Source organism: Tetrao urogallus, assembly GCF_951394365.1.
Source record: "Tetrao urogallus genome assembly, chromosome: 5".
NCBI classification, from domain to species: domain Eukaryota; kingdom Metazoa; phylum Chordata; class Aves; order Galliformes; family Phasianidae; genus Tetrao; species Tetrao urogallus.
The window spans coordinates 4749465-4764289 of record NC_136818.1 but is presented as its reverse complement, the minus strand read 5'-3'; the positions used below and the strand labels follow the sequence as shown (position 1 = coordinate 4764289).

The 14825-nt window shown below is 38.7% G+C and overlaps 1 protein-coding gene across 1 annotated transcript in view; it reads right to left on the bottom strand.

The window, feature by feature from the left end:
* Positions 1–14825, bottom strand: part of USP24 (ubiquitin specific peptidase 24) — a gene marked incomplete at both ends in the record, with an annotated part of 58595 nt that overhangs the window by 27362 nt on the left and 16408 nt on the right. The window contains 18 exons of the mRNA XM_079535768.1: positions 104–170; positions 810–925; positions 1095–1148; positions 1299–1439; positions 2374–2450; positions 2702–2813; positions 3317–3448; positions 3992–4141; positions 4685–4792; positions 6532–6744; positions 6835–6930; positions 7420–7527; positions 8376–8479; positions 9075–9189; positions 10402–10560; positions 11179–11253; positions 12204–12269; positions 13886–13951. Coding sequence (XP_079391894.1) covers positions 104–170; positions 810–925; positions 1095–1148; positions 1299–1439; positions 2374–2450; positions 2702–2813; positions 3317–3448; positions 3992–4141; positions 4685–4792; positions 6532–6744; positions 6835–6930; positions 7420–7527; positions 8376–8479; positions 9075–9189; positions 10402–10560; positions 11179–11253; positions 12204–12269; positions 13886–13951 — 1959 coding nt within the window. The remainder of the gene's footprint in view (positions 1–103; positions 171–809; positions 926–1094; positions 1149–1298; positions 1440–2373; positions 2451–2701; positions 2814–3316; positions 3449–3991; positions 4142–4684; positions 4793–6531; positions 6745–6834; positions 6931–7419; positions 7528–8375; positions 8480–9074; positions 9190–10401; positions 10561–11178; positions 11254–12203; positions 12270–13885; positions 13952–14825) is intronic.

Genomic DNA, 14825 nt, shown 5'->3' with positions numbered 1-14825 from the left:
ATGGCATAGAGCAAAGTTACTAGAGCTACATGGGTTTAAATTGCTTCTACTATTTTTAAGGAATTTCTTACTAGGCAAGGCTAAGAACACATCATCATCTTACCTCTATTGTTATTACATAACGCTCTGCCAACAACAGCAGTCTCTCAATTATTACAAGTTTAGTAGACCTAGGGATAAAAATCCACAGTCAGTTGCTTGTTCTCAGAGGTGAATTTTTCCAAGCTCATGCATAGCAGTCGTGAATCAACTGTTTTTAAATGCAGCTCCTTAAAACCAGGAGTATTTCAGTCAAAATGGACTAGGAAAACAGGTCAAGAATTTTGCATCACATGGAACTGCAGAAGCTTCATGCTTCTACAGGTCTCCAGCCCCGTGCTCATATATTTAAGCTGTACACATTAAGTATGCATAAATTAAGAGAAAGGATGAAGATGCATATCTCTTCTAATTAAAAAAAGCCAAAAGTACCACCACCAAACAAACAAAAAGCAAGAAATCCCACTGCTCAAGAAATAAGACTAGTAAGCCAATACTTAAGAAGACTTTTTTTTTTTTTTTTGGAAGACTCAGTCTTTTTATTTTGATATTTTTTAATTGCTACTTTTTAAATTTCAGGCACTGCTAAAATCTTTTCAGAACTCAAATTACATTGTAGCAGAATACAGAACCACCAGTAGTAAGTGACCATGGAAGAAGAGGTTTTTGGCTAACACGAAGTCAGCTTGGCCACCTCAATCACCAATTGGAATCAAGGGGGAAGTAGCTGGCATTGACTATCAAAATTACCATTTTGAAAACAGGCTCACCTGTATGGAGATTGAACTGATGTTGCCACTGTAGGCATAGCAGTTGCTGTAAGCATTTTCGTCGCTCTTGTAACAGCGTGCGTTAACGTTGGACCACCAAGTGCTGAACTGGCTGCCTAGAATACAACACAGAGTACTTAAGTGCTTGCTTCAATACACAGTCAATACATCCCAGAGAGCCAAGAGCATAGGAAATATCCACGGAATGATTTTTCATTTAGTCAGTTACTTTAACCCTAAGATAAAAAGCTAAAAAAAAGAGAACAATTCATATTCGTCTCTTACCTCCAATCGCGTGTAGCAATCAGCAATGAATTTCTTGTGCAGTGACACCGAATCCTGAAGATACAGAGGACAAATGAATTACAACTTAAACCAATGCCACAGCAATTACTGATAACTGACAGAACTCAGTAAATTATACATTTCAATAGTCAGAGTACCCAACTTCTACGAATGTCAAAGATTTCACACTAATATTATAGCTACCTTCTTCAGTCTAGGAGTGAGGTTAATATAGCTGTAGTTAATTATCAGTTGAATGGCTTCATTGGCAATTTCTTCATCAGGTGACTCCATTGCAATCTTCCAAATGAAATCCATTCCTATTAATTCCAGTTTTTCTACACTCTATGTAAGGAAGAACAACAGTAAAACATGACTTACATGAACTTGAGTTAAAACATGTAAACAAAAGTTTTCCCTCTGCTGGAAAAGTATCTTTTGTGTTAACCTCAATAATTTTTTTTTCACCAGCATGCTGTTAAGTTTTTGCACCTTGGAAAAAGAAATCAATAACTGCAAGCTTGCATTTCCTTACTAGAACTCTTTTCTTTTTTAAAGGTGAATAAGTTAGTTCCAAAGAACACCATCAATTAAGTCTACCGGAAAATTAAAGACTTCAAAAGCACTGAGAAATGTTATCAGGAATGGAATTTGTTTCACAAAGGTCAACACGGTAACTAACCACATTATAAAACATCACAAAGCCTGCTATGGTATTAAGCAACAAAAAACCAACCAAACAACCGAACAAAAAAACCCAACAAAAACCCCACCAACACAACCTGCATTATCTCTCTTTGGTAAAGATCTAAAATGCCTTTGGAAAATTACTGAATATATCACTGAATATAACCATTAGCACGACAGACAAGAATCAAGCATCACAAAGTTAAAAAGAAGTGTCAAAAAGAAAAAAATAAGAACTAGAATGATATGCCTAAGCCCCCCCCTGTAAAGAAGAAAAATTAAGAATATCTTCCTGTCAAGGAGAAGCAAAAAAACCAGAATTTAGGTTTATTAGTAGACAAGTTGTCCACTCGTATATTCCGAAAAGCTTTAGAAGCTGCATAGCAGCTGCCAGCAACCAATGACTGACTTCCTCCTATACTAATTCTCATGTTTTAGCTTCAGAATTTAACAACAACAACACTAGAAAGCCCACCTGCATGTTAATACAAACATGATCATATCAAACGGCTGCTAAAGAATCTCTCTCACCTCCCCCCACCCTCAAGATGCCACACATAGTACACAAGAATGAACTTGCCAGAACACTCACCAGCTGAGTTCCTTGCCTCTTCAGTCGATGGTCACACAGGTTCACATTTTCAAAGAAAGTCTTAAATAAACTAAAACCTGAAAATGAAAAGCAGTGCAAGCTTTTTATTCGGGTCAGGCCAAATTTCCAGGCTTTTTATTTTACTTAAATAAAGATATCGAATGCAAGCAATGACCCTTTTCTTCTACAATTATTAAAACTAAGAATAATAGAAAAAGACCTTGTTATTTTAATGATTTACAGAGCTGCCTGATGTTTAATTTGAAGGCTTAGAAAGCAAATCGCTGGTACATGTGTCAAAACCAAACATGTCCAACAAATTTCATACCATTCATAGTAATTTCATATGATTCCAGTTTAAGAATTTTCTCTTTGAAGAGCTGTTGCTGTACATCACTCTCTAGATCATGCTGTCCTTTGGTAAACCACTCAAAGCACATCTGTGAACAAAAGACATTTTTACTCTATTGTCATTGCTAGAATCTTACTAGATTCTACATCGGATATAGATGGCAACATCAGATATTACGGGAACACGTCACACACAAGTTTGATCTGCAGCAAGAGCGAAGGTCACCAGGAGATCCTGAACATAATATGCGAGCTGTACTGGAGCACTGGGGTAATTAAGCTTGAAAGTCATCTTGAACCCAAAAATAAATGTTTTCTACTACTTACTGACAAGCTTTCAGGCAACATTTTTCAAGCCAGCATCCATAAACCTGCAACTAATCTTCTCACCAACATTTACCTTCTACTCGAGTTTAAAGCTAAGAGAGCATTCTAGTTGTAAGAGAACACAACAGTGGTTACATTAGCTTCAACAACTCACACATTGCACTTCACTACTGAAGTTTCACATGTTTCAGCAAACGAACGTGCTGTTCATGACCTTTTCAGATTCCCTCTGCAACTGCAGACAGTAACTTTGACGACTTCTTACCTCTCGATCTAACTCACAGACGTCCTGCCCAGTCACGAGGCACTCCCAGATCTCCCTGGCACGATTCCAGCCCAAATAAAGGGTGGCTTCTTGCAGAAAAAATGCCAAAAATTTTAGGTGTGCTTCCAAATACTGAGAAAGAGGAAACAAAAACTCCAGTTTCAGTTTTTTCTTTCCAAAATAAGAACTGTAAGGATTCTTGTTATTATTATTATTTTTTAAACAAACTTAGTTGTCAAATAACAGCATAATTCATGAAGCCTCGCAAACTCAGAAGTCTTTTTGCAATGAGCATTGCTTTATTTCACACATATTTTAACATTATTTATTTTTTATTACCACTCCAAAAAGGCATCAAACTGAAGCAGAGAAGCTGAACGCTGCATAAGCTTGGAGACATGAGCTCCTGAGATGAGGAGATCTCATTCCCAATCAACTAGAGAATTTGCCAAGAAACTTGTATAGCGTCTACAAGTTTTCTAGCCTTGATACATAATGTAACAAACAAGGCTACAATAATTCCTAATGGTAAGTGTGAGAATTATAAATAAAACAGTGTAACTGTTCTCCAAACAGAACACCAGTAAATTAAACAAACAAAAAAAGCATCACCTCATCTTATATGACACTACACTGTTTTCAAACACAAAGTAGCACAAACTGAGGGCTCAGTACCTCCCGGTAAGTGTATCGGCCATCCACCAGCGTTGCTCCAACAAGCCCCCCAGGACCTGCCACAGATGCAGCCAAACGGTGGCACGATATTAAGCTTCCTGTCACCAACTTCACTATTTCAAAGTTTTTCTTCAGATCCTGAATAATGCTCTTGGCAGAAAACAAACACAAGAACGGTTTTCAAGAAAATACATGAACAGAGACATGCAGCAGTCTGGTCTTCTACAGTAATGTACCTTTCATAGGAAGAAGTCAGCTGTATTCCTTCCAAGCATCCAAAGCCTAACCACTTTCAGCATGTGCTGAACTAGGCATGCTGTACATTGCACACAAAAAGTCCCACACCCCTACTTAGCCACAGAACAGCATACATAACTTGCTGGTATTTCAGTCTGTTTCCTACAAGTCTATGTCAATACAAGTACAAACTAGCTGGCAGTTTCTTATCAGAGCTTGTTAACTATTTTACATAAAACTGCAAATAGAATAAACTAGACCTGACACAGCAAACAGACACAGACGCACACAGACACACAAATGGACAGCATACAACACTGTATCTCTACTTGTACCACACTGTCATTATGAGCAACTTTTCTCTCCTTTTTCTAAAGTCACACTTTCACATTCTAGAGAAGCAGAGTCACACAAGCATAACAAGGGCTTCAAAATCATCTCAGCATCCATTCTTACCTTGTCTTGTTTTTGGTAAGTTTGTTTAATAAAAGAACGTGTGATTTCATGGAGCTGACGTAATGCTGGTACCACCCAAACAAACTGAGGATTACTGTGCTGGGATGACTAGTGATAAGAAAAGTAGGAAGAATTACAATGTGTACATTGGATTAACTCTCCTCTTAGACTCCTGAAGCATAATGCTTTCCATTAACACCCCTGTCTCAAAACAGCCACTACTATCTCAGAAAACATCAGTACTTCTTGCTGGTCCCTTTCCAAACATATAGGAGGTACCCTTCTTCACTTTCTCCAAGGAGTCCTTTGATACACCTGTATGCCATTTTGCTAGCACTATTAAGCCCAAAGTACCTTCTAGCTAGAGAACATGCAAATTAAACTGCACCAGAGAGATAATGGCAACCACCACCTTCTTCAATTATGGGAGACAAAGCAGGCCTGGCAGGCTTAAAGGGGCCAATGCAGTAAAATGAGATGACATATTGTTAAGGCAAAATAATAGAAGAAAAAAATCTTAAGTACTACCAAGGGTTGGGTTAAAAGATGAGAAGAAATGTCTGATTGGTGTTGCAAGGAGCCCTCTGATAGGAAGCAAAGGCTATTTAGGCTGCATTTTGAAAGAGACCCTACAAAGGATCCTACCTCATTGTTAGAACTGCTCATCGCTTTTCTGGCAGGCTTCATTTTCTGTAAAGTTTGACCACACAAACCAGTACTGAGGGTTTTCATTCAGAGATGGGATATCTGGTTTACATATTGACAACAACCGACACCACCTGCTCACTAAGAGAAACTAAGCTAACCTGGCAGTAACAGTGCTCTTACTGAAGGCCTCCTCATGTACTTGAGAATGCTGCCTCAGTCTTACATTCCTACCCAGTTCATGTTTTCATTTCCTCTAATGTAGGGAAATAAGCAAACGATGTACTTTTTAAGAGATGTGCTGTATGTTTGCCCCAGTCACTTCCAGCCTGTAATTACAGCTTTCCGTTCGTGCTCCCCAGCAGCACCTCAGTAAAGGTCCTTGCCAGGACATAATTAAAAAGAATGCAAGAGTTAGAAAGCATTAGATTAGAAAATGCTGCAAATTTTAGAGACCTAAAGAACTTAAACTTCAGTATCTATATTCTTAAACACGCACGAAAGGAGAAAAAGAAAAAAGAATAATCAATATCAAGAAGTAACACGTTATGTTTCCTAAACAACTAAAATCCCCTACAAATACTAAGGACAGACAAAGCCTAATTTACCATGAAATGAGATGTATGAAAAAGAGTACAAGCCCCTTTATTTGAATGTATTTCTGACTAAGGAAATACATTTGAAGGAATTCTCCTATCTTCTAGGAAAACTGCTTATTATGTGAACAGTGCAAGATAGAGTACATAGTCTGTTAATTCATGCACATGTCTGCTGCTGCCAGGAAAAGCTTACACAGGTCTGAGAATGGCTTCTTCTATATTAGGTGAAAAGAGGGTTTTCTATTATTATTAAAATACAAAATTGCTGTGATTTAAATACTGATTTGCATTTTGAGATTTAATGGCTATGCTAAAGCAGGTGTTTAAGAAAACTAATCTAGCCTTTCACATCAAAGAGACAATTAAAATACTGACATACATTTATAGTTGTTCTATTTGCAAATTCTAACCTTGGGCCCATCCTGGTAGATCTTATAAACGGATCATTCCTTGTGCTGAAAATTTATTTAAAACAAAGGCAAGAGACTTAGTACAAGTCTCAAGGTCAACAAAGTGGCACACAGCCTTTCGTGGACTCCTCAAGGTAAGAACTTACAGATGGGACAGTCTGGGTATCTTAAAAGAAAGCTAAGTAATGCCAACATCAAGCCTAGACAACGCTTCACTTTGCAAAAGATAAAACAATAAACCAACCCTCTTAATATCCTCTATGCATTTGATGATGTAGCTTCTTTTGATTGCCTCTTTCACTGCATAGGCATCGCTGAGGATTGTCAGGTGTTCCTCCAAGGCCTGCTGAATAAGACTGCAGGGTAACGTTGGAAGATGAGCCAGCTCCCAGAGCACCTCCAGAACCTGGTGGAGGAAATAAAAAATGAAGACCTAGGAAGCGCAAAGACTAGAAACCCTACTTCTACTAAAGAGAAAAGAATTGCATTCACATGCCTTTCCAGTGGTCGTCTCCACCCGTGCTTCTCGACCAATGCGCCCTATCAGGCTCAGCAGCTTCTGTCGCACTCTGTCACTCTCTGTTTCCCAGCTCTGTACAGCAAAGAAATAACGTTCACTATTACAGCAGCAAGCACTCTGCCTGTTAAGCTTCAGAATGTACAAAATACACAAGAATATAGTTTACAATTGTTTTACTGCAGGACAACTGAAATGCAAATCAAATACGTTCGCTCGTGCCTATTTCCTCATTTTTGTTACTGACACAGCATTAGTTTGCCCAACTCCTTCTTCAAAGATAAAATGTGAGGTCTCTTATAAGTACCTAATCACTGCTACATAGTGGACCTATAATTAACATATAGTCAACAAGCAGTATGGTAACAATCATGCTTCTGGGTTAGTGAAAAATTAATATTGCAAGTGTTCTACAGCCAACTTTTTTCCTAAATAACATACAAATACATTTTTATATTGAAAATACAAGCACGTGTAAGGCACTTGTCTTTCGACAGGCTGGATGCACAAGCATTTTTTAACTAATTCTCTCCCTTAAGAATGCAAATTCAAGATAAAACCTACCTTTTGAATTAGAACAAATAAATGATTGAGCTGATCAGAGCTAAATTTCACAGCTGCAGCAGCAATAATGGTATGTATGTTCTCAATCACAGTGGAAGATTGTCCTGACTGGAAAGAGGAAGGGAAAACAGAAGGAGGTAGGTCTTAATCACAAATGAGATATCAAAAAAATCTTTAATGTAAGCATTATTCTACTATTCCTATCAAGGAGAAAAGTGCTTTGGACAAGCCAGAACCACAAGTTAGGAACAACTGACTCTGCTCCTTGCTCCACTGGTTTAGAAGTCTCCAGAAACAATTCTAAAGCAGGAAAGGGCACATCAGTTTTGCCTGTGGTTCAGCCACAGGAGCAAAAAATAGCTTCCTCACCAAAGGAAAGGAAGGTCCATCTAAGGAAGTGCTGAGTCTGTGCTTTCAAACAGATGTAAACAAGCTTAAGAGAACACTGTGCAAAATATTTACCATATTTCTGAATAAATTATTGTGGTATTGAGGTAGAATGAGGAATACACAGCACTCAGTCAACTGTACGCTGTCTTTTATCAGCTGAGGAACCTAAAACATGATGCATGCAAGGACTAAGATTTCAACAGGAACCTAGTGATACTATCTGGAATCATCAACCCTGCCTTGAGAAAATCCAGTTTCGCAGACTCTTTAATAATTCAGGCTGTGGGATGGTGAAAAGTTCTTTGTTGACAGAAGTCTTGTGAGGAAGTTATTGCCCAGAAAGTGCTTCTGAGTTAGACAAATTTCATTCTCACCTTTGCTAACTTTAATAAAGTTTATACCGATACAAAAGTGTATGACAATATCCTGAGTCTCCCAGGGAAAAAGCCAATACGACAAAGCAGATAATGAATAGCTAACATTCCACCAGCTAATGAACCTGGGAATAAGAAGTAGTTATTTTCACAGGACAGTCTAAAAGCAGCCACCTTGTCTTGATTCCTTACCTGAATTCTCCAAATTTTAGTGAGTTCATCTAAAGACAATTTACTGCCCAACAGTTCAATAATTCCCTTTATACGATCACAGTACTGTGCTTGGTCTATATTACCTATGAAACAAAAAGTAGCAACTGAATTAATTTATTTCAATCTTTAGATACAAACCACGTTAAAAGGATCAAGGACAAAATTGTTTTAATCTTAAAGTTCTTTATCTTTATCTGAGAGAACTTTTTCTCTCAGAGGGTGGTCGGGCACTGCCATGGCCTGCCCAGAGAGGTGGTGGAGTCGCCGTCCCTGGCAGTGTTCAAGAGGCGTCTGGATGACGTGCTGCGTGATGTGGTTTAGTGCTAGTGGTGGCAACGGTGATGAGGAGACGGTTGGACTGGATGATCTTGGAGGTGGTTTCTAACCTTGTGATTCTATGATCTATCGCTAAAGAAAAACACAATTTCCTTCACTCATACAGGCATAAAAATATACATAATTAAGCTGAGAGTAAAAACCTCAGGTACAGCAAAAGATGTTTGCACAAGTGTCAGAGGACCAGGTGACAGCAGGCAAACCTGCAGTTTTCCTATCTCTCTTTTGATGACGACAAAATCCTTTAACTCCTTTGTTAGCAGTGTCCAGTTAAAATGTATTGAAAAGAACAGATCACATTCTACATTCAAGACGTTCAATAGTCTTTGTGAAAGCACTTACCTTCTAGAGCAATGGACAGGACAGAATTTTCTACCAGCCAGTTTAGTAATCTGTCTGTATCTATTGCATTCTTCACTGACTTGGACACAGTACTGTCTTCTATTAATTTGGTTACCTAGAAATTGCAAAACGTTGACATTTCAAGGATGCTTTCCACATGCAATAAACATAACATAATCTATTCAAAATGCTTCCTATGAAGCTTGGAAGTGTGAATCCTGAAATATTTTAAGCACAGGAGGTTGTTTTTTTTTTTTTTCTTTTTCTTTTTAGTAATTAGTAGTTTGTTTATCTTAAAAATAATCTGCCCAAAGGCAAAATCTCCCAGGCACTGGTCTGATGCAGTGGATTCTCATACCCAGTCTGACACAGAAAAGCTTGCCTGCGCTGTGTATTTCTAGAGATATAGCAGAAGTGGGTTATCTCAGGCTTCTGCCTGTGATGCTCAAATAAAGTGCCCTATTTTTATCCAACACAGAACTGATACAGCCTTCTCTCTCCAGGGAAAAGTTGTAGAAAGCGTACATTTCTGCTAGGGCCTTCAAAAGCAGCACTTACATAACTTCACCAAAGAAACACACTTTTAATTAAGAACCACAGAGTTATCAGGTTTAGCACCTCAATCTTCCCTTAAGCAGACAAGCAAAAAGCCCAGAAGAGGGACTCTACAATACTTCACAATGTTTGCAGAAAAAAACCCCCTTTTCTAGAGACATTTAATTAACATAAGTTCTGGAAAGAAGAGAGGAATGAAAAACTCTATACTTCAATCACAAGTCCCAGGAAAATCTTTTCTTCCATTCACATCTAAGAGTTCAGCCCTGGTCCAGCTCCTAAATGTCAGTACAATGAACATTCATAGTAAAAAATAAAAATACTTAGTATAATAATCTGATATAGCTGGAATAATAACAATCTAGGATTAAGTCTCCCCCTCCCAGCCCTCCTTTTATTTTTTTTCCCCTTACAATGGGAAGGAAAGAGAAAAGCAACATGCCACACACGCTCTGAATTATCAGGGTGATCTCAGACAGAACAATGAAGGAATAGCATACGCTGTTGCTTATAAATGAACCTGGAATTATAGCTCCTAGAAAACGTTCAAATATTGTCTAGTTTTCCAACTGGGTGACCACAGTCTTGGCAATGACTACTAATATCACAAATATCTCTTGTCTTTTTTTCTCTGCATTTAACGTGAGCTTTTGCTATGGCAACAGAATTTGTTAGGCAACATTTTAAGGCTGTGGTTTCAGTAGCTTACAAACAGTCCACCCCAGCTACACACGTGTGCACCCACAAACACACCCACATGATGCAAACCTACTTCTTTGAGGGAATTCATTTTTGCACTGAAGTGAGGCGATTTTAGCATGCGCAGCAGAATGTCCAGCCGTAAGTCATCTACTGCAGTTACTAAATCAGGTTGGAAGCGCATACACAGCAGCTTAATACCAGACAGCAGCTCGGGGATACTGACTAGTCTCTGTTGAAAACAGCACAAACAACAACAACAAAAGGACAAATAAAGGCACTGCTGGTTCTGGTGTTCTGTTTCAGACTCCAACGATGCACAAAGAGAGGTTTAGTGACCGTTACAGACCGTTTAATTGATGGGTGGCTGAAAGCATTACTTGTCTCAGAATTTCTAGCGTACAACAAAACCTATGGTTTAAAAAGTGAACTCTCCTACTACAAATATGGTACATTAAAATGCTCCTTTGTTGATATGTAGCCTACGTGTACCTTCCAGCATATGATTCACAAAGGTATGTCTAAGTAAAAAGATAACACTCAAATTTATCAGAACTGAATGCCAAATTCAGTGCAGTGTAAGAGGTAGTCACAAGTTACATGGAAATTTTCCACAGAAAATGGGAAAATAGTTTTGAAAGGGCCATAGTATCAGAAATCTACTGAGAAGAGTTTCACATAGAATTGGGTAAATGCAGGGTAGCCACTTCTCGTATTTAGGGCTAAGAATTTCAGACAGAATTCAGAACAGGCTGTATCTGTTGTCAATGAAAGCAAGATTTTGTTGTCTGTATTACCAGCATTTCCAAGACACACAGTAAATTCTCCTTAGATACTTATAAAACATTACCTTGTCTTTCAAGTCCTTCTCTTCTACATTCTGCACATATTTAATCATTTTATGAATGACTGGATCCAGCATGGGCTAAAAAATACGAGAAAAAAGCATGCCAATCATTTGATGTTTCCTGAAATCAACTACATTACTCAGAAGATCTGGCTGCGGCAAAACAAAAATACTTAGCTGACAGCTCACAATTATCTTAGCTATAAGGCAACATCTGTAACATACATAAAACTACCCTGCTACATAAGTCCAGAAATAGAAGCAGTTAGACAAAGAAGCCACTTCAGACCACCACAACACAGGTTCACAATGGCTACCCCCAAACCCGTTCCAAAATGCATTGGTTTTTAGATGCATGTACCTCTTTGACCCCCTTGATAACCTCCTCTTCAAATAAAGACTTTCAGCCACTTATTAAACTGGTACTTTTTGTTAGTGAATGTAGGTGTGAACCCTGCAGCACATTTGCAAATTCACAGATCATGCTGTGTTCTCCCACCCACCCCCCACCTTGTACCACAGTTTTTCCGGTCTAAACTCTCATTACCATGAACTCCTCTGTCACAAACAGAAATTACAAACAAAAATCCACATATCAATTGAAATCTCTTCTCCGCATGCTTTGTAGTGTGGAAGCTTACTAGCAGCAGTTCCTGTGCTTCACACCACTGCAGATGCAGATTAGCAGCTAAGGATGGAAAATGAGCCTGATCATTATCTGAACCCTCTATTCATCACCTCCAAGATACTCAGAATGGTTCCTGTACTCACAGTGTGAGTTGTGAAGGCTTTTAGAATTAGTCACCCGTTCACACTAACACAGCTATAAACCACCTTTCATTCCTCTTATTTTTCAAATTGCTATGACGAAAAAAGCAGGTTCTCCTGTAGATATTTTCTTGATACTGAACTGCTCAAGTTTTTATTGTAACACGAAGAGACCCATCTAAATTTGAGCAAATGACTACAGTCACATTTCATAAGGCTTTACTTTCTGCTGAAAAGAAATCATAACGAAGATGTCTTACCTGTACTACAGAAGAGTTAAGATATTCTGCACAAACTCCAAATGGTTGAACTAATGCAGAGATTGCCTAGAAAAAAACAACAACAAAACCAGCACATATTTGGGTGCGCATTTACAAGGCTTTTTCAGAGTTAGCAATCTATACCTTAAGAGGCAGATGAAGGTGAATAAATATTATCTTGTGGGGAGGAGATCCTTCCTGATCTGAAACAGGAGGGTTTTGTTACATCTATACTCTGCAAACAGGTCCAGGATTAAGACAGAACACATCAGAGAGAGTTCAAATAACTCTACTCTCCTCAGCCCCACTGAAAGTTGAGAAGGAAAATGCAGGAAGTCATTCCAGTTGTCAGAAAAGCTGTGTGAGTTGATGATCATCCACCCCGACACATGGAAGAGCATCTGAAATGTTCTTTCTTGAGAAGTTATCTGCTCCCCTGGATTTACCTTGTGATTTTAGATACATCATACAACAACTCCTTGGCAGTTGCATGGTTCAGAAAGAATTTTTTTGTGATATTTTCTACCAAAGCGTTAGTCTGTACAGTCATATTCTCTTTCACTGTTAAAACCCAAAATCACTCCCTTGCATTTGTGAAGAATCTGGCCTTGAGTTTGGTACCTATCATGTAAACACAGTTTCTGCTTTGATATGTTTTAATTTTTAGGCAGTCTTCTATGAAGTCAAGGGTTGCACTTGATGATCCTTGTGGGTCCCTTCCAATACAGACATTCTATGATTTTCAAGCAAACTCCATCATCAAGAAATTACGTGCCAATTATTTGCCAACAAAGAATACCAAAAGTAGTTTCTTCCAAGAGCGGATCAAAAAATTATGAAGTTAAGTCCAACAATCAGAGGCCTGAATTTAGTGATGCTGAACCAGACTTCTTTCGTAAGTAAGCAGATAGTAGTTACTGAACAATTTTCACTCAAAGTTTCTATGGCACTATAGGACTGAAATTGAATTTCCTTATTCCTCTACCATGCTCATTTGTGGGTTTGTCTTTTCATTAAGCAGCAAGTATCAATACTCAAAGAAATGCTGAATTCTCTCCAAATGACAGTTTACTGAAAACAGGCTAATTTTATAGTAGGGGACAAAATTCTAAACGACATAGCTTTACCTTGATCTCAGCCTGAAAGAAGATACAAAGACTCCTGAATATAGGTAAGGAAACTAAAACCAAAGAAGTTTGGCTTGGCCACCAAAAATTAGTTCAGAACTGCTAAATCAGTCAGTTTTTGAACACAGCTGTTGAAGGACTACATAGGATTAAACAGTATTTGTCTTCCTAGGAACTTCTTTCTTAATTTCTATAATGAACGACAGGAGTTAAGTCACTTCCTGCTAAATGCAGCTAGATCTGAAGGAAACAAAACCAGTGATCTACTGGTAAATATACAGTGAAACTAGACTGACTGATGTCTGTGAGGCTGAAAATCAGACAGAAAGGTACACTAGTCATTCTCTTCTTTCTCTGAAGACTCAAAAGATCTCTTCAGTCAGGACTCTGACGTACAACCTCTTCTGATCTCCAGTCTGACAGCATTTCTCCAGGGCTCTCACTATTGCTCCAGTACCAAAGCAAAGGCAAGAATGCTGCCAAAAGCAATGTTATTGGTTCTACATGAGTTGAGTAATGGAAAGAGAGAAGTCTGCTGACAGCTAATGAACTTACCCCAAGCTCAATGTCTTCTGAATTGAGTTTAGACTGAATTGCTGAAAATCCACCCAACTCTGCAAACTGAAATAAAATAATCAGTATTTTATTTTCCAAGGATGCTATTATAGAAAATACTCCATTGAGAGTTCCTGGGATAACAATTATTCCTCACTATGCAACATCACATACCAACACTAGCTTTAGGTATTCACGAGAATTCAGGGATGCAGTGGGGAATGCAATGCAATTTATGTGTGGTACCAGCTTAAACATCAAGCTAGAAACTGTCTCAGGTAAAAACTGACATAGGGAAGAAAGCCAGACCACATAAAGAAACGGCTAACACATCCGACTGGGAAATGTCACTGCAGTCTAAGCTGAGTTCTGTCATTTCTTCCAGGGACAGTTACCATGCTCTGATAAAGATAATCAAGGGAGAAGGCAGCAACTCAGCAAGGCCCTTTCCTAGATTCAGTCAGGATTAAAATCCCAAACTATTTTTTGTGTTCATAACCCTCTGAAGAAAAAAGGGAAAAAACAAGGAGAAGACAGGAGGAAACTATTATCTCTGAGAAACAATGAATTCAAGTGACAATTTAGGGGACTTGAGCACCTCCCCTATGAGGACAGGGTGAGGGAGCTGGGCTTGTTCAGCCTGGAGAAAAGAAGGCTGTGGGTGACCTCACTGCAGCCTTTCAGTACCTAAAGGAAGCCTACAGAGGGGAGGGGAATCAACTCTTTAAAAGGGTTGATATGTGTAGGACAAAGGGAAATGGTTTTAAGTTGAGGGAGGGGAGATTTAGGTCGGACATCAGGGGGAAATTCTTTACCCAGAGAGTGGTGAGGTACTGGAACAGGCTGCCCAAAGAGGTTGTGGATGCCCCATCCTTGGAGGTGTTCAAGGCCAGGTTGGATGGGGCCCTGGGCAGCCTGGTTTAGCATTAAATGTGGAGGT